Source organism: Budorcas taxicolor, chromosome 2 (genome assembly GCF_023091745.1).
Source record: "Budorcas taxicolor isolate Tak-1 chromosome 2, Takin1.1, whole genome shotgun sequence".
NCBI classification, from domain to species: Eukaryota; Metazoa; Chordata; class Mammalia; order Artiodactyla; family Bovidae; genus Budorcas; species Budorcas taxicolor.
In genome coordinates, this window is record NC_068911.1 from 130200923 (window position 1) to 130222119 (window position 21197).

The 21197-nt window shown below is 40.6% G+C and overlaps 1 protein-coding gene across 1 annotated transcript in view; it reads right to left on the bottom strand.

The window, feature by feature from the left end:
* Nucleotides 1-21197, bottom strand: part of ANKRD44 (ankyrin repeat domain 44) — a 306550-nt gene that overhangs the window by 176724 nt on the left and 108629 nt on the right. Inside the window, exon 2 of the mRNA XM_052658099.1 lies at nucleotides 8536-8619. Coding sequence (XP_052514059.1) covers nucleotides 8536-8619 — 84 coding nt within the window. The remainder of the gene's footprint in view (nucleotides 1-8535; nucleotides 8620-21197) is intronic.

Sequence of the window (21197 nt, forward strand, 5' to 3'; positions counted from 1 at the left end):
TGGGGAAAAATCCCATCCATCTCCCAGGCTTCCATCCTAATTATATAATATACATTTAAGCTCTTTGCATTTCTTCTTTTAAAATCAGTTACATAATATTATGTCTATAAAACTACAATTGGAAAGTCCTCTGGCTATCATAATTATATAGTTTAGTTAACATTTGAAACCAAAAGGAATATATCCTTGGTAAAAATAAGAGCTGGTACAGTGAATTCATCTAACATATATGTTATATCCTTTTAATTTAAGCATATCTTTTAAGAATAATCTGAATATATGGTTCCCTCTGCTCAATTCATTTTAAATGAGTTATCTCTTTTCAACAAAGCTTTAAATTTTTTTATGATAACTATATTCTCATTATAAAAGAAATTAGAAAATAAAGAAGCCCAAAAGTACCGTGAAACTTTCACTTTTTATTCTAATTGAAACTACAAAAATTATTTTTCTGTGTCTTATGATATGAAATGTTCATAAATATAACTTAAAAGACATGAAATTATATGGTACTGCCATCTAGAAGTACTACACAAAAAGCATCTTAATGACCCAGATAACCATGATGGTGTGATCACTCATCTAGAGCCAGACATCTTAGAGCGTAAAGTCAAGTGGCCCTTAGGAAAGCATCACTATGAACAAAGCTAGTGGAGGCAATGGAACTCCAGCTGATCTAGTTCATATCCTAAAAGATGATGCTATTAAAGTACTGTGCTCAGTAGGCCAGGAAAACTCAGCAGTGGCCACAAGGCTGGAAAACGTCAGTTCTCATTCCAATCCCAAAGCAAGACAGTGCCAAAGGATGTACAAATTACTGTACAAGTGTGTTCATTTCACATGCTATTAAGGATATGCTCAAAATCCTCCAAGCCAGGCTTCAACAGTACATGAACTGAGAACTTCCAGATGTACAAGCTGGTTTTAGAAAAGGCAGAAGAACCAAAGATCAAATTGCCAACATTTGGTGGATCATATAGAAAGCAAGGGAATTCCAGAAAAACATCTACCTGTCTTACCTGCCTCCTGAGAAACCTGTATGCAGGTCAAGAAACAACAGTTAGAACCAAACATGGAGCAACGGACTGGTTCCAAATCAGGAAAGGAGTACATCAAGGCTGTATATTGTCACCCTGCTTATTTAACTTATATGCAGAGTACATCATGTGAAATGCTGGGCTGGAAGAAGCACAAGCTGGAATCAAGACTGCTGGGAGAAAAATGAATAACCTCAGATATGCAGATGACACCACCTTTATGGCAGAAAGCGAAGAGGAACTAAAGAGCCTCTTGATGAAAGTGAAAGAGAAGAGTGAAAAAGCTGGCTTAAAACTCAACATTAAGAAAACTAAGATCATGGCATCCAATTCAATCACTTCATGGAAAATAGATGGGGTAAACGTGGAAGCAGTGGGAGATTTTATTTTCTTAGGCTCCAAAATCACCTTGGACAGTGACTGCAGCCATGTAATTAAAAAATGCTTGCTCCTTGGAAGGAAAGCTATGACAAACCTAGACAGCATATTAAAAAGCAGAGACATTACTTTGCTGACAGAGTTCATATAGTCAAAGCTATGGTTTTTCCAGTAGTCACGTACAGATGTTACAGTTGGACCGTAAACAGGGCTGAGTGCTGAAGAATTGATGCTTTTGAATTGTGGTGCTGGAGAAGACTCTTGAGAGTCTCTTGGACTGCAAGGAGATCAAATCAGTCATTCCTAAAAGAAATCAACCCTGAATATTCATTGGAAGGACTGATGTTGAAGTTGAAGCTCCAATCCTTTGGCCACCTGATGTGAAGAGCCGAATCATTACAAAAGACCCAAACGCTGGGAAAGAATAAGGGCAGGAGGAGAAGGACACACTGAGCATCCCCCAGAGGACAATTAAGAATGATGCTAACCAGACCTGCCTTCACACATCGTAAAGGGCTGGGAAGGCACATCACTGCAGCCTGCTCAGGGCCCTCTGGAGTTCATGAATCATTCTCTATAGGACATAGGTCATGGCTTCCAAACCACAGCCCCACATCCTGGGCAGTGGTCCAACAAGGAGCGGGGAATGTGACAGTACTGCCAGGCATATGCTGAGAGGTGAGCACCACCCTCAGGACAAAAACACCCGTCCCAGAGCTGTGAAGGGGCCTGCAGTCTACCCACCGGCAAGGGAGCCAGAAGTGCTGTTCACACTTGCAGAACATGGGTCACTGCTCTCCCCAGAACCCTGGGTCATCTGCTTCAGGACTATGCTTTGGATTTCCAGATCAGGTGGCCTGAGAAACCTTAACTTCCAAATATTTGCTGATCCACAGTTAACAAAACGGTGGCCTGCAAGCTGGATTTGGCCCACAGATGTGTTTTCTTTGGCCTGAAAGATGTTGGATCATTTTTTTGGAATAAGCATTGAACAATTTAGAGATTTCCTGTACTTTCTCTTAAAAACTTAAGTCTGGGCCACACCGAGCCTGTATTCTTGTGCAGAAACATTCAGCGAGAGCTGAGTGGGTCATCACCCCCAGTGACAGTACGCCTCTGTATTTATGGGACTGTGCTCTGGGGGCTGTCCCCTGACCCTTGCCTGTAGCCTCCTTACTCCCAGCAGTTCCTGATTTAGGTCTAATTTAGAGGTCTAACAAAACAACTAGGTCTAACAAAACAACTCATGTCTTTATCCCCATATAAAATTCCTTATTTAAAAAACAGAAAAAAATCAAGATATCTGTAGGTGAAGGAAAATACACAAAAGTCTAGAAGCTTAAACCCTGTGCTATATAGTTTGTATTTGCCATGTTCTCATGACATGATAGAAGCTGAGAGAAGTTTAAAAAGGCTGTTAAATTTATCACTCAAAATTCTTTAGGTAGAGTCAGATTACATCCTTCTGGATGGATTCAAAATACTATTCTATTTTTAAAAGAAACAGTGCAAATGTCCAGTTATAAAGTAAATAGGTCATGGGGATGTAATGTACGGCATAGTAACCTTAGTTAAAAATACTGTACTGCACATTTGAAAGTTGCTAAGAAAGTCTATCTTGAAAGTTCTAATCATAAGAAAACTGTTTTTGTAACTATGTATGGTATTTTTTGTAGGTATGGTAACACACACATGAGAAGAAATTATAAATTTATTATTGACAATTTGTCTCATTTATTGAAAAAAGTCCTCTCATCATATAATATTGATACAGTTTCTTTTTATCACTTGGATCTTGAGATTGGCAGGTCACCATCCCCTGAATTAATGCCCATAGTCAAGATTCACAGCTTTAATGCTTCCTCCCCTTTTTTCACTATAAGTACTTTGCCAACATAATGTTAGCTTTCATCTCAAGATTTATTCTAGTAGATGCACTCATCATCCCTTACTACCCTGGAAGTGGAGACAGTAAGCAAAATGCACCAATATACTGGGTTGGCCAAAACGTTTGCTCAGGATTTTGTAAGATCTTACAGAAAAATCTAAATGAACTTTTTGGCCAACCCAACACCTAGGCCAGATCCCCTATTATGGCAAATGATAAACATTAATTGCTTGGCAAAATCATTTATTTTTTGTATAAAATAGATGCATTAAAATAATCAACCCCGGGACAACCCAACCGTAAAAGGGCATTTTAAAAACTATCATAACAAAATAAAATTGAATACGCACTGGCCATTAGTTGATACTAAGGAACTATTGCAAATTTTATTTAGTATGACAAAGATTTTGTATGTGTGTATATTCATATCTGTTACTGCTAGTTTTAAAAAGAAATAAACTCCAGGGATTTGCTATCATGTGGGACTTACAAATCTTAGAATTGTAGTCTTTCACAGTTTTAAGAGGCTGTAAACATCGCCGAGTCCAGGCATAGAAAGAAGATTTTAATTTACAGGCCAATTTAAATTTAACAGTGCTGTCCCGAGAAGAAATGCGAGTCGTTAAGACTGAGAGGGGAAAAAAGGTTATGAACCATTAGCAATACTGGCCAAGGACACAAAACAGGAAAGTGGGGCCATGTATGTTACTACTACTGGTCACCTCTAGAACCTCTAGTCTAATGGTCTTTCAAAGAGTTTATTATTTGTTAAGTCAACTCATTATGTCTTTAGACAGCTCTATGAAGTTCTTTCTTTTATTTTGGCCTGAAATCTTATTTTTTGCAGCTTACAATGATGTGACATATAAGAAGAGCTCCAGTTTAATTTGACAGTGCTTGGACTATTTCAGATATTTCTCTCATCTTTCCCAAGTCTAAAACATCACCATTCCTCACTGGGCATGGTTCCCTCCCTGTCTTTACCATTTGCCATTGACAAGCCCCAGTTTATCTCTGTCATTATTTCAGTGTGGTATGCAGTAAATGGTCTGCTGATGTCATGTTGTCATAGCATAATCCCAAAAATGCCTTTATTGAGTTCAAATTTTGGTTTTCAGAATCTCTACATTCATTTAGACTTCAGATGCTCTACCTCAATTTAACTAGTTGGAGAGAAGCTTCTAAATCTTTCTATTATCAGCCACATATGGGTCAACTCTAATGGATCTCTCAGAACATGTAACTATCTTACCACATTTCCAGGCTCTGGCATGCCAGCAACCAGGGAAACCACAAAGAGATTCAGATGACCCTTCCTGATTGTTCCATGGCTCCTCAAATCCATCTATGAATTTTCAATCTTAGGAAGAGAATCTTTAATCTTAAAACTGAGAACGGAGGGCAACTAACTAAGCCAGAACAATCTGGCTACTTGCCCAGAACTATCTGGCCACCACTGTCCTTGATGAAAAATAGACAGGCTTCCCTGGTGGCTCAGTGGTAAAGAATTAGCCTTCCAATGCAAGAGACATGGGTTTGACCCATGATTCAAGAAGATACCACATGCCATGAAACAACTAAGCCTGTGAGCCACAACTATTGAGCCTGTGCCCTAGAGCCCATGCTATGCAACAAGAGAAGCTGCTGCAATGAGAAACTTGCACACCGAAATCAGTGAGTAGCCCTGCAGCAATGAAGACCCAGCACAGCCAAAGTAAAAAATAGTAAGTTTTTAAAAATTAAAATAGGCAACCACAAATTGGCTCAACATAAGTAATAAAAGAGGTTTAGTCATTCACTCAACATGTGTTGCAAGGACTGGACTGGGCCACTGAGCAAATGAGAATGAGTGACATAGCAGTCATGTCATCAAACACACAGTTTCTCAAAAGTAAAACACCGACATAAATAATTTAAGTAAAGTGATCAGTGAGGTACAAAGAGCTAAGGGATTTGGGAGGTGGAAGAGAAGGCAGCAGAAAGGAAGTTGAAAATTAGGCCAACTTAACAGAGGAAGGATCGAGAGTAGGCCTGAAAGGACAGGTGGGATCAAAACAGTGGAGAAGTGAGAAAAGAATAAATACCAGTAGGTTGAGTAATTCCATTTGGTTGATGCATATTGGTACTGGGAAATAAAGTCTGGAAAAACACAAAGAGGCAAAGCTGAATGAGACTCTTCTTCTATCAGGATCAGTTAATCAAAGCGTATTTATACCAAAGAACAGGCAACCCATCAAAAGGTACAGAAAGATGAAGAAGAAAAAAAGAAAGCCAAAAAGTCAGAGTCTAGAGCAGAAAAGAACAATTAAGTGACTAAATAGGGATAAAGAGAGAAAAGCAAAGGATGAGAAGGGAAGACAAAAACTGTCTTCTCGCTAGCAAGAGGTGCTTCCCTGATTTACCTCCCCTCCTTGACAATGAAATGTCTGGGAGCAGCCACTCTCCTATCCTAAAATCAATCTTCGGGCTTAGATTTCTAATCCAGATTTATCTTCCATCTCCCTCTGCCCTTTGTTAACGATCACTTCCCCTAAACTGTCTAATCCACTGCCAGCAGTCACTGTGACTGATCCCGAAGGAATGCCGACCAAGGAAAACCACTGAAGAGGACAGCTCAGTGTCAGCAACATACTTGATAACAGAGTAGAGGAGCAAATGATCCTTATACTCACCTGAGGAAGGGAAAGGGGGATGTGAAGAGGGAGGCTGTAAGAGGTATGAGTGGAGGAAAGGGTCTGTGGACCCAGAGGAGCCACACGACCAACCTAAGAACTCAGGCTCCTCTTAGGCTTGCTCTTCACTCATTCATTCCTTCCTCTCTCTTTATCCCACCCTTCTCTGCTGTCACATCCAACAGCTGCCACACATCCAAGAGCAACTACAAAGCACTTCCCACAGCAGCCTCAGTGTATACCTCACTTCCTTAGTCCCTCATGATTCACACAGGCCCCTAAACAGTGTCCCAGATTTTCCATTTCAGAAATACAACATGGTATGATTTCTCACTTGTTGCCTTCTCTGCCACACTGTAAGCTCACGAGGGAAAGAGCTATCTTTTCAACTGCTGTATCCCCAGCACCTTATACAGGATCCAAACTCAGTAATTAACTGTCAAATTAACAACACACTACACAGACGACTAAGGGGTATCACTTGAATTACCTAAAACCAGAAATTGATATAGCCAAGACAGCAACTTGTTCACCAAAGTCACTGTTCTCTGACACTTTGGGGACACAGTTACACTAACTTCCCAACCTCTTCTGTAGTTAGCTGTGGCATGGGATGAGTTCTGGGCAGTGGGATGTGAGTAGAAGTGATTATGCCACAGCCAAGCTGTCCCATAAAATCTTCCCAGGCTTTGCCTCCACATTCTTTTTTTCCCTTCTTGTTGGACTGTTGACACACCCCTTGAATGACCTTAGAAGCTACATGCTGATACCTGGGCCTCTATGTAGAAAAGAGCCACCGCTCTAATCTGCTCATAAGAGAACTAAACATCTCTTATGTTTGAGCCATCTGTGTGTTACAGCAGTTAACCTCCCCTAATCTTTACCAGCTAGCAGCTGTTTGTCAAGGAAAAATTAAAGGCTTTCAGAGGACAGTACACTCTTTCTTGGCACACAGGACTGACAAAAGTCCTGCTTGTTGACGATTATCAGGGAAGATAGTAACCTTGCCTTGGGCTGGCCTGGGTGTGGCCCACAACACAGAACAGGCTGGATGAATTCTGGTGGTGTCAGAACACAGATGATCAGCTTGCTTGCCTCGCCTCCTCTCAGAAGTATAGGGCCCCATGGGCCCTAGACAAATGCCCAGTTGCCTTCTCAAGTAGTCTGGCCCTGACCTCATCTGTGCTTACCTGGCTAAAATGTCACACCACATTGCTCTGCTGTTGTCAGTGCCAGCTGGGAAGAAACTGCCAAGAGCTTTTTCAAAAAGCCACAGCAACCTACATTGCCACCGAACAATGGGTGGCAGTGATGACTCGCCTTCTGAATAAAACATGTGGCGGAGTGGACAGAGATGCAACCTCAGACAGAATGCATTTCCCAGTGGCAAAGCTCTTCTTGTACCGTAGATGTGTCTGAGTCTGTTGTTTCTCCTGAACACTTGGGACTTCAAAGAGAACTCCTCTCCCTGACAGACTAGAGCATGTAGGTAATTGCATTATATTAAGAGAATTAGTAGCATGTACTATACATAATTGCTTGTTCAATCTAGGTCTAGGAAACTATTAAAAGGATAAATTATTGACTAACTCTTTTCACTTTTCCTCAGTGCAGGTTTATGTCAAGAACTTCCAGATTCAGTGGTTCTTAATCTTTAGGGGATCATGAACCCTTTTAAGAATTTGATGAAATGCCTTGACCCTCTCATAAACAAAATGTCCACAAGTGCATGCAAACATTACGTACGACTTCAGGGCACACACAGGATGCCAAGTTCATCCACTCATTCCGGGTTCATGGACCCTCTAGTGCAGAGGGCACCACATTTTCCCTCCAAAGGGCCAGAGAATAAATATTTGGGGGCAGGCCACATACTGTCTCTGTCACAGCTACTCAACTCTGCTCCTGCAGTAGGAAAGCTGTCCTTCCCGTGTTCCAAACAAACTTAATTTGTAGATATCAAAATTTCAATTTCATACAATTTTCCTAAGTCACAAAATATTCGTGTTTTTTTCATTCTTTTTTCAGCCATTTAAAAAATTAAACCATTCCTATCCAGTAGCTTGTACAAAAACAGGTGACAAACCATAGTTTGTCAACTCCTGTTTGTAAGGCATGGGTTCTCTAGACAAAGTTTCTATCTCTATTTTCACTAACTTCTAACTGAAACTTCACATTTCTTCACATTATGAATGCAGGCAGCAAACCTTAGTGTTGGCAGAAATCACAGGCACATTCATGCCACGTTACAGTGGTGGCAGATAACACAAAATATTGATCAGGCTCATCATTATTTTTAAATTATGGCCATTATTAGATCTCCTACTGTATCTTGCCATTTAAATGTGCTGATAAACACATATATTATTATATGAAAATTTTGATTCAATAACTATATTTCAAAATAATTGATTTCCATTTGAATCCTATATATTTTATTTAGAGCATTTCAAAACAGAATTCTGAGAAGTGGGCCAGGGCTTTCACCAGACACCAAAAAGGTCCATGGCACAGAAAAGGTGAAGAGGGTCTGGGGAGGCAAAGCCAGAGCATCTCCTACCAGAGCATTCACATCTTCTGTTTTGTGGATGAGCATCCGTATCTCCTCTGGATCACCGCTGAAGATTGCTTGGACCAGTGGTGGCTGTAAATACAGGAGAACTGGAATTAGAACTATAATTAAATAACTGGACTGTACTCAGATGCAGATGGCTAGAAGATCTATTCCCCAAAAGTTTATTCAACAATTATCAATTGGCAGACAAAGATGAACATGGCCTGGGTCCACCCTTGCTCAAAGTCCCGCAGGGGAGTTATTTGCATCAAGAAATAACTATAATATGATTTGAAAGCCATGACAGACAGTCACATCTAATCTGGGGCTATGAGTGTAACACGAAAATCACCACTAGTTGAAAATGTCCTTGGATGGTCCTTAAATTACCTATCAAGCAAACTACCAAATCTGTGTTTTTGTGCATAGGGTCCCCTGCCATTCCCCAGCTTCTCATTAGACAATGCTCCCTGGACCTTTTAAACGATTCTGTTCCTAGAGGATGTCAGTGGCCATGTTTCTGGCCTCCTGAACGCTTACTTTTTTGTCAAAGTTTGGAAAAGCCTTTAAACCATTCCCCTAACACTTCCCATAGCTTAGCCAATGAGCACTGAGTGTTTTAGAGGTGATTACTTAAAGTGTCTGTCTACAATGCAGGAGACCCGGGTTCAATCCCTGAGTCAGGAAGATCTCCTGGAGAAGGAAATGGCAACCCACTCCAGTATTCTTGCCCAGAAAATCCCATGGACAGAGGAGCCTGGTGGACTATAGTCCATGGGATCACAAAGAGTCGGACACGACTGAGTGACTTCACTTCACTTCACTTTCCCATCTATTCAAAGTAAGTGGTATAATGGTGGGGTGGGGAGGAAGAAAGAGGCCTTACTGAACATGTATCACTGAACTCACCCAGATTAAACAAGCCCAACATGTGGTAGAAGGATTTATAAACTTGATGGAAAGCCAGCTGAAAGAAAAACTGGCTCTGCTTGGGTGGTAGGGTGAGAAGAGTGTCCAGAAAAGCCTCATGGAAGGCACCTTCATGAATGCCTTTGAGTTTGCAAAGAGGAGGAAGGATATGGCGGCCAGGGAATCAGAGTGTGGAAAGGTGTGGATATGCAAAGAACCTGATATGTTAGAAATGCTGCCATCAACCTGGTGACCAGGATGTGGGAGAAAAGAGCAAAAGGGGTGGGCTCTGGGGTTGGTGTTCGGCTCCCCACCTGGTGAAGGATCTGGTTCAAAGCCACTTCTGCCGCTTGCCAGTTACATGTTGAGCCCATTTCCTGTGCGTAATCTGGGGCCAAACATGATCTTTGTTGTCCAACCCATCAAAGGGTTGGTTTTAGGAACAACTGAGATAATATATAGGAAAACCTTCTATAACCCCACATGCCGCGTGCTAATTCACTTCAGTCGTGTCTGACTCTTTGGGACTGCATGGACTGTAGCCCACCAGGCTCCTCTGTCCATGGGATTCTCCAGGAAGAATACTGGAGTGGGTAGCCATACCCTCCTCCAGGGGCTCCTTCCTGATGCAGGGAAGGAATCCAGGTCTCTTATGTCTCCTGCATTGGCAGGTGGGTTCTTTACCACTAGCACCACATGGGAAGCCATACAACCCTATCCAAATAACAGATGTTTTCACTAAGAAATGTTTATGACTCAATATGGAGTATTTGACAATTTTTTTTCCCCAAAGTTTAAAACCTTGGTAATAACACACATGCACACACAACGCACATATATTTACTTATAAGTTTTGGAAATACTTTAGTCCTAGCAGGCAATTGGATGGTGGCAGTTTCCCAAACTTGTCTGATCATAAGTATCACCTAAGATGCTTACTAAAACAATATTCCCAGACCCTTACCCTGGAGATTCTGGCCTGGGGTCAGAGAACCCAGACTTCTTCTTCATACACTTAGTTATTGGGAACTGTGAGCACTGACCTAAAGTGACACGGTTAGAATTATCTGCCTCAAACTCTATGTAATCTATATGAAATTCCAAGTCCTGACTTTCCCTACCAACTTTCTTTTCTATTTTTTAACTTCCTGTTGCCTTTCTTACACATTTTAATGATGTTCCTTGTTATTTGAGGAGACCAATATAAGTATCGTCGGTAGAACATAGTAAGATTTAAGGAAACATTATATTTTAAAAAATGTTAGGGACTTCCCTGGTGGCCCAAAGGTTAAGACTCTGTGCTCCCAATACAGGGGACACAGGTTCGATCCCTGGTCGGGAAACTAACATATCTCATGATGCAGTGCGTGGCAAAAAAAATATATTAAATTGCAGGTAAGTATTACCACCTGTCAGGAATTTGTCCACAGTTTTCCCTCAGCCATCAAAGTTTCCAGCAAGTAGACAGATGTATATCTCTTTTTGGTCCCAAATATTCTCTTAATCCTATCTTCTTGCCAAGGTATCTGATTCAAAGATAGTTCCTCAAATTACCAACAATTAAGTAGCAGGAAAGAAGTCTTGAAAAGAATGCACGTTTGACCAGCTGGTGTGAGCTGGCACTCTGCCCAAGATAATAAGTTGCTTCCCTACACTTGCTGACTACCTGCCACGTCTCCAGACACCCTGCCTCATGGCAAGGACCATATTTCAAGTAAAACAGACAGTCATATAAAGTCAGAATTTCAACAAAAATATCTGACTCTGGCATATCTACTTCATAATTCTCTATCTGCTGTGCCTATTGCCAAATGCTTGTGCATATTTTTCTGCCCTTTTGAACCTTAAGAGAAAGCAAATACCAAACCCCAATAACCGAGGGATGACAAGCAGAGGCAGATGAGATTTTAGTGTTGAGTCAACAGTGATCAGTCAACAGTTGAGAAGTTAAGATTCTGAGAAACAAACCCACCCCAGTTTAATGCACCACTGGTTAGTCACTTTAAGGAAACCCAGCTAGATAAGCAAAGCTTCTCTTCACTCTTGAGTGAAAGAATGCATGCAGATAGTCAGTCCTCACACCACTCAAGAAAGGCAAGGGTTCCAAGCTATGGCTGGAATGTACCCAAGGAGAGCCACCCTGCAAAGCTGCCAGACAAGGATGCCAGCACAGCCCTCAGCAGGGAGTGGTGTGTGGAGCTTTCCAAACACTTCCAGGCCCAGTCCCTGAGACCCACTGGAAGGTTATCATCAATGCAGAGAATTCCCAGCAGAAAATAGTATGCATACTTCCTCAATGCCTCCCAGTCTCACTCTGCTAAAAGCTGCTTTGGGGAGTATTGTCAATGCTCAGAATTCCTAGTGTCCATTGGGAAGAAGCTGACAACTGTAACTCTTTCAGTCACATGTATACAAGAATAAACCCACATATACATGGCTACATTTTGCCCATGTATGTACTCATCTGCATCTACATTCACGTCTGTATGCACAGAGATACATGCTGATGGACACACAAATCCCTCCCACTCCCTGTGGAATAGAAAAGTGCCAGTTCTCCAAAGTCTTGCTAACTGGACATTTCTGCCCCAGCTGGGCTGTGTGGCTACTGTGACATCATTGTTTTCACAACTGTGAATCCAGGCACTATGAAATTCCAAATCAGAACTTCACACACATGCTTTGCCATGTGTTTGCATGCATGAAGTTCTTGAACTAAATTTCTATAACTCTTGAGCTAGTGGTACTTCTCTAAAAAAAACACACAAAAAACAGTACAGGCATTTCTTTTTTTCTCTACACTTCCGAATAAAACACACCCATATAACACTTTGACATTCCCTTTTGTTGGGATTTTAATTGGATCCTACTGTTTTATGTTTCCCTAGCATATTAAAAAGCAGAGACATTACTTTGCCAACAAAGGTCCGTCTAGTCAAGGCTATGGTTTCTCCAGTGGTCACGTAGGGATGTGAGAGTTGGACTGTGAAGAAAGCTGAGGGCTGAAGAATTAATGCTTTTTGAACTGTGGTGTTGGAGAAGACTCTTGAGAGTCCCTTGGACTGCAAGGAGATCCAACCAGCCCATCCTAAAGGAAATCAGTCCTGGGTGTTCTTTGGAAGGAATGATGCTAAAGCAGAAACTCCAATACTTTGGCCACCTCACGTGAAGAGGTGACTCATTGGAAAAGACCCTGATGTTGGGAGGGATTGGGGGCAGGAGGAGGAGGAGATGACAGAGGATGAGATGGCTGGACGACATCACCGACTCAATGGACATGAGTTTGAGTAAACTCCGGGAGTTGGTGATGGACAGGGAGGCCCGGCGTGCTGCAATTCATGGGGTCGCAAAGAGTTGGACACGACTGAGCGACTGAACTGAACTGAACTGAGGCAAACACTTGCCTTGAGAATAAATATTTGGGAAAAGATACATCTAAATTCTGTCTCTATTACATGATTTTAAGAAAGAGGGAATATTCTAATTACAGTACTCTTGTTCATAAATACCAAGTACTTATACTCTGTTGACTATTTATTTGGAAATCACTGTATCTTTTGCCTTGACCTTGATAGGGCCTTCCATGCAAAAGAACAGAGTCCCAAGCCTTGGCATGAACAAGAATTTTTTTTAGAATTTTCACCCATTTCAATGCTAGCATATACAAAATACAAGTGCTTTGTGTGCAAATTTGAATAAATACATTTTTAACAAGGGTCAGAGCTGTGAAAAACAAATAGTGGCAGGAAAAAGAGAAAGATTCTGATGTCATGAAACCACTGGTTATCAATCCCTAAAGAAATTTAAATTCTTAAAGAGAGATTTGCAGCTTCAGTTACCAGAATTGTTTTAGCATGTTTAGCAGCTGTAGATTGGAAACGATTTCCATGTGCTGTGGATACTGGCACAGTCCCTCATGTAGATTCAGAAGGATACTTCCTGGGCTTGCTTAACCAATGGCACAAGTAGGGGTCAATATTCAGATGGTACCTTTCCTTGTCTTTCAATACCACCAACTACCAGCACTCTACTGGTAGAAGAGTGAACTGGTAGGGCTGTTCACACTTGCCAGAAGTGTGAACAGCTGCCTTCTAGAGGTGACTGTCTGCCAGCCTGATGACATTTGACCCCTCTAAGACAGAAGAGCAGAGCAGAAGCCCCTTGAATTTGGCAACCATTATGAGCAATGTGGCCATTGCTGACATTAGGAACTAAACATTTATCCGCAAAAAGCCACTTTCACTTTCACTACCCACATCCCTAACAGACCACCCACTACAGTATTTTTCTATTTTATTCTCAGTCTTTGAGAACAAATGAGGAAAATATCCAATTCCCAAATATAAGACACTAAATCAAATAACGTACTGACAACAGTATTCTCAAACTGTGAAGTAGAGTAACAATTCCACTAGGGGGAGCAAGAAGGTAATTTGTTACCTGGGAGGTAAGAGTAAATATTCAAGTTGTGTGATTAAGGTAGCTGGAGGATCCGTTTTATTCAAGACATGAAAGGATTCAAGCTTCTGGGAGAATTCTTAGAAAAAAGTAAATACAACCTGCATTACACCCCAAAACAAAAATTTTTTAAACTTTCCTATTGATCCCTGAGGGTCCAGGTTTTTAGGAAGAATAAAGCTATTTAAAACCCAGGTGTTAAAGAATTATTTTCTTCACGTACAAAATCCAATTATTTCCTCAACTGCACTTTTTAAAAGTGCTGCTAGTGGTATCAGATATGCCACTGGCTTAGGAATAAAGTTCAACTATGAGGAAAGCACAGTTGACTTAAAGATCCACTCCGTCCTGTCTTGCAATGACAGATCCCCATCAGTTAGCACTCTCCAAAATCTTCTATTGAAACTAACAATTTGATTTTAGCTAAAACCACTGTATAGTGCATTTCGCTTTGTCAGAGCTGCATATTCTTTTCTAATATGTTGGCTTTGGAAGATAAGCAGAGTGATAGAGGCTGTCGCTGAGCATCTGAAAATATAGCCCATGGTAGGAAGTCCAAGAAGATGCTCAGCATTACATTCCAAGTTGTTGGCGTGCTGTTTGTCTTTTTCTGATTAGGCTGAATAAGTAAAGATTCCAAGTCTAAATGAAAACATCTTGCATTCTAATCAAGAGTGAGCTTTGGGAATCAATCAACAGCCAAGAGGGAAAAATGATATTCCTAAACATCTGTCCACACTTAAGTATTCTGAGTACAGTATGTCATTAAAGCAGGATGGGAGCATGTTATTAGTAGCTAATAGCTGATATAGCAATAATCTGACCATGTGAAACCATCAACTTATATGAACATGCTGAATGAAACACTTCATTAGGTAACAACTGGTTTTTGTGTGAGGCAGTGCTTGCATTTTTACAAAAGGATAATAAAAATTTGCTCGAGTCACTAGATTTAATGGACAGAACTTGTTAGCTCTATTCATATGGGTCCTGCCTGCTGTGTGATCTGCTGACAGAGTGCCATTGAGTGATTCTTGAATATAGATCACTCCTTATTTGGGGAGAAGTTCACTCCATCACAGAAAGACAATGATGATCGTAAAAGCAAAATCTGTTCCCTTAAGAACTGTACAAAATACACTGAGTCCTCATAAACATTTTTAACGCAAGACTACATGACTGAAAATGTCTCCTACAAACTTTGCCACAAAGTGTCTATAATATTTCCAATTTTTTATTAAAAACAGAAAAAAGCATAAAACTCAAAGTATCAGTAATACTCTATCGTAGAGATTTATTAACTTTACACTTGTGAAAGAAGAACCACAGTTAATCAGAAAATGGAAAAATTAATTTATCCATCCTTTTCCAAAATGATTATGACACGTAGGCATTGACTATGATATAGTTATTCAAGGACCAGTTATTCAGTTTCTGGAACATTCATTTCCTTTGCTTCACCTTCCTTTCTTGAGAGCCTCCTTAAAGAGAGATCTCTCTGCTCTTTAAGAGTGCTTATTAGCACCTTCACCAGAGGAGCGCTGGCTGGAGGAAAAATGAAACCCAAGCATGTCAACTTTGCTACTAGATACTTACAAAAGGTCAGGTAAAAGGAAATGATGAAACAACGGTAACTGTAAGCTTGAAATCTGGAAGCAATGTTGATTTTTACAGACCTGAGATCTCTCTTTCTTCTGCCACAGGAGGGAGACTCATGTATAGTATCAGAGAGACTTTGAGTTAAATCTTAGCCATGGTTTCCTCATCTATAATACAGGGTCATGTGATGATGATGACTCTGTTTTATAAATGAGGAAACCACAAGCAAGGCTCCAATAGTACACGAACCGAGAACTTCCAGATGTTCAAGCTGGATTTAGAAAAGGTAGAGGAACAAGAGATCAAATTGCCAACATCCGTTGGATCATAGAAAAAGCAATAGAGTTCCAGAAAAACATCCATTTCTGCTTCGTGGACTACACCAAAGCCTTCAACTGTGTGGATCACAACAAACTGTGGAAAATTCTTAAAGAGATGGAAATACCAGACCATCTTACCTGCCTCCTGAGAACTCTGTATGCAGGTCCAGAAGCAACAGTTAGAACCGGACATGGAACAACAGACTGGTTCCAAACAGGTAAAGGAGTACGTCAAGGCTGTATATTGTCACCCTGTTTATTTAACTTATATGCAGAGTACATCATGAGAAACACTGAGCTGGATGAAATACAAGCTGGAATCAAGATTGCTGCAAGAAATATCAATAACCTCAGATACGCAGATGACACCACCCTTATGGCAGAAAGCGAAGAACAACTAAAGAGCCTCTTGATAAAAGTAAACAAGGACAGTGAAAAAGCTGGCTTAAAACTCAACATTTAAAAAACTAAGATCATGGCATCTGGTCCCATCACTTCATGGCAAATAAATGGGGAAACAATGGAAAGAGTGACACACTTTATTTTCTTGGGCTCCAAAATCACTGCAGATGGTGACTGCAGCCATGAAATTAAAAGATGTTTGCTCCTTGGAAGAAAAGCTATGACCAACCTAGACGCATATTAAAAAGCAGAGACATTACTTTGTCAACAAAGGTCCATCTAGTCAAAGCTATGGCTTTTCCAGTAGTCATGTATTGGTGTTAAGAGTTGAACCATAAAGAAAGCTGACTGCCAAAGAACTGATGCTTTTGAACTATGGTGTTGGAGAAGACTCTTGAGAGTCTCTTGGACTGCAAGGAGAGCCAACCAGTCCATCCTTAAGGAAATCAGTCCTGAATATTCATTGGAAGGACTGATGCTGAAGTTGAAGCTCCAATCCTTTGGCCACATGATGTGAAGAACCAACAGTGGAAAAGACCCTGATGCTGGGAAAGACTGAAGGCAGGAGGAGAAGAGGTTGACGAAGGATGAGATGGTTGGATGGCATCACCGACTGGATGCACATGAGTTTGAGCAAGCTCTGGGAGTTGGTGATGGACAATGGAAGCCTGGTGAGCTACAGCCCATGGGTCGTAAAGAGTCAGACGTGACTGAGCGACTGAACTGAACTGAGCCATTTTATAAGATACGTTTAAGAAATGACATAACATATGCCATATCTCCTGTACAAGGCCAATGTTCAATAAAAAATAGTGATTAGTGTTGATTTTTGAGGTAATAAGCTCAAAAACTTTCACAGACAAGTGCATGGGATTCAGGGAGATTTCCTTAAAAATTACAGAGCAAATAAGTCAAGTTAGGATTACAATCCACTTAAGACCACCAGCAAAGCAGAGGGACCCTTCATACTGGGGAAAAAAGTGTTTATAGGAAAGGGAGAAAGAACCACACTGAGTCTGATTTGGCCTTTGTTATCCTGGACAACCTCAAAACTGCTGCACAGACTCACTGTACTCAGAGGTCTAATCTATAAAACCAAAATAACAGCGACTCACCTGAATAATACATCATCTCTCTTGACTCATCCAGCTGTGCCCCATATTTATGTCTTCTGGATGGGACATGAACCTTTACTGTTTAAGGTTATTATAAACAAAAATGGTTTCACTTTCCTTTATATTTTCCTAATGGTCATAAGGGAGATCAATTCCCTGTTTGGAGCTGTGAAGGGGGGTCAAGTGATTTGCCTGTTAGTGGCAAAGTTGAGACTAGAATTTAGTTTTCCAGATTATCTCAGTTCAGTACTTTCTCTCTCACATGTCATATTAATACAATAAATATAAAATAAATATATTATATATAAGACTTCCCTGGAGGCTCAGATGGTAAAGCATCTGCCTACAATGTGGGAGACCCGGGTTCGATCCCTAGGTTGGGAAGATCCCCTGGAGAAGGAAATGGCAAGCCACCCCAGTACTCTTGCCTGGAAAATCCCACGGACAGAGGAGCGTGGTAGGCTACAGTCCATAGGGTCACAAAGAGTCGGACACGACTGAGCAACTTCACTTTCACTTTCCCAAAAATAGTTGGAATAATCCTCCCACTCATTAGCAGGGTTTTGGCTGGGTTCGAGTCCCAGCCGTGAGGGTTCCAGTCCCAGCCGTGAGGGTTCCAGTCCCAATCTGAGCTAAATGGTTTCATGTCTGGTGGTGAAAACAAAGTCCGATGATACAAGAACCAGTGATTCAGCCTCAATTTCAATGAACTTTCTATGGAGAAATATTACAACTTTACAACTCACTAAGGGAAAATATCATAGCATTTCTCTATATGTGTGTGTATATACACCATATAATGACTATATATGTGTATATATTTCTAGATACAGTACTCCCAACACAATGACTACCAATGAAACAATCTTGCCAAAAGTTAGAAAACAAATAGGAACAATCTCAAACCTGAATTCTGAGAAAGAATGAGAAGGGAGGTGTAAGCTAGATTTTGAATGAGACTGTGAAGACTGGAGAGTACATCTTTCATGCTGGAGAACTGTAGACAATGAGGTTAGAAAAAGCAAGAGTTGAGGGAGCACAATGCCAGCAGAAGGAGTTTTAACCTAATCTTCTGAGCAAACAGGAACTGAAGGTCTTGAGCAAGAAAACGGCACAGTCTTTGCAGTTAATCTGGCCACATTGGGGGTGGGCGTTCAAGGAGAAGAAGGAGTTAAGAGAACCCAGTTAGAACACTATCACGGCAATCCAGGCATCCCAGGAGAGAGCTTTCCCATCTCCATGTATCTTGGGCTCCCCAGTTACAGCTTACAGGGAAACAGTGGAAACGACAGATTCTGTTTTTACTTCTTTGATGTTGCTCTATTCCTGGATGCAAATTTGGCTCCGCATCTTGGCAATTTTCCTCTCCTCTTTATATATAGCCCAAATCTCTTGCCCCCAACACACTCCTGCTTCCAGGTGAAATCGAGGTTACTCCCTTTAGTTCCTGGAACACTTCCATCTCCACCCCAACAGAACCTCCATGGAAATAAGTTCTGTTTTGTCAGACTTGTCACTTGAGCACTGAATTTAAATCATAGCATTTCAAAAATAGGCCACAATCATAAAGAGAAAAGCAAAGCAAAACAACACAGACATACTTTGCCAAATGCCATATTTGTATTGGGATCTGCTGCCAATTACCCACATCTTTCTTCACTCTGTCTAGTTTGAAATGGCTTGAGATCAAATCTCAACTTTAGCTAAGTTAATTAAACAGTGTTCAGGAGTTAACATTTAAAGAAAGTTATTTTAAGTAAGAGCACAATAGATCCAAGAGGTTAGCGTATGCAGCATATTTAAACCAATGTAATTTTGGTGAAACAGAAAGAACAACAATATACTTCTACAACAGTTTCCTGTTTTGAGAAATTTTTATAGAGGTTTTATTTCCTATCTTAGTTTTGTTAACATTCTTTGTATCTTATAGCATATCTTACAGCATATTGAATTTATGTGGTTTTAAATACAACAAGTGCATTTAAAATGTTAATCACTGAAATGAAAGCCATTTCAGTGATCTTTGTGGAGGAAAAACATATATATGGCCAGAAGATGATTTTCTAGGGTAGTAAGTGTATTCAGTGTAATTTCTTTGTTCAGATACAGAAAGTGGTTCTCAGTTTTAGGATGCATTGTACAAGCTCAACTATTTTACTAATATCTGATATATACATTCCTTATCATAATAAGGGTGGTGATAAAACAGTATTATTAAAGAAAAATATGACAGAACATAAATTACAGTAATATTCTCTTGTGAGTAATTATAACTTGAGAATTACTGGCAATTGGAAGCTAAATAAACCAATTCAATCATCCTTTAAAAACAAAATCAATGTGGAGAAATAAAAGGCATTCAGCAGGAAGGTGGCAATTTCTTGTTATATTTGGAGGAGGGTAGAATGACCACATTATGAGATATAATGAATTAACTCAATCACATAAAATTATTCAACTCAATCACATAAAGTTATTCATGGCTCAGGCAAATTCCAAATTGGGTTTGTCTAATTTGTTAGAACCTGAATTCTCTCAAAAGTCACCTTTTGCCCAGTTAAGTCTTTCCGAAGTCCACGGGAATTTCCTTTTAAACCTCTCCTTCCTTTTTGTAGTTCTTTTTCTTTGAATTACACAGAATTCCTTGGAAAGGAAGACAGCAGTGAAACTCTCACTACTTCTCCACACGGAGCCAGATGGGAGATTATGGAGATGCGCAAAATGAAGTCACCTTCCTGGCCTTGGCTGTTCAAATCTAGGGCAGTGCATTGACCTGGACCTCCACTAGTCTCTGCCCGAGATGCCTGGAGGGTCCCCTGCTGCCCACAAAACCAGGAAGGTTACAAGGAATGCAAATCAAATAGGGACCCTGTCAGGGTAGTCTTCCAGGAAGCATCTTTCCACTTTTCCCATCCGATGTCATAGCAAGGGCATTCCGTGACAGATATCAAAGGGAAATGATAAGACAGCAGGAAGAAAAGAGTCCAAGAGACTGGAAAACATTAGATAATATAAAATGGGAACTTTTGCACAAATGAAGAGTCATATCATATTTCCTTGCTGGGATACTAACTCTCTTCATATTTCCTTTGTTTCTCTGCACAGCACCCCACCAACAAGAAATGAATGAAATTTAAAAAAAAATTAACCTGGTACATTTCAGATAATAATTACATTTAATTCAACAAAGATTGATTAAATGTTAAGAAATGTACCAAGGGTAACAAATCCTGACACTGAGATACGCCAGTTTCTTCCTTGATGAAATTACCAAGGTGGAAAGGGAAGAATACAACTTGAATGTAAGGTAGATACCATAGAAGAAGTACATGAAGAAGGGGGAGACGTCGCATTTGGCTTCCTGAAAGATGTGGCCTTTGAAATAAAGGTTGGAAAGGATTTAAACAGGCAGAGATGGATGAAAGGGGGAGGGAGTGCTCCTCCCTCAGAAGAACATGAGCGGAAGACTAAACATGCACGGGGAACAGGTTTACACAGCTGGAGACGAGGTAGACTGAAGTGCACTGGGCTCCTATGCAAGGAGGCTCTGAATACCAGGTCTAGAGATCTGGACTCTTCTTTACAGCTGGGGAGTCATATATGTTTTTGAGCAGGGGAATTATCTAAGAGTTGTGCTTTAAAACAATCACTCTGGAAATGGATTTGTATGATAAATTGGAAGAAAAGACCAGAGAAGTTAAGTTAGGAGACCACAACAGGCTGGCCAATAGGGCCTGGGGTTGGTGTCCCTCAGCTCTTTTACCTATTAGTCCCTAAAAACTATCTCCACCTTTAATGCAACAAGAGCTAGCCAGCTCCAGCATGGCAGTCTCCAATCAGAAAGACTCTCCTCAACTTCCCAGGT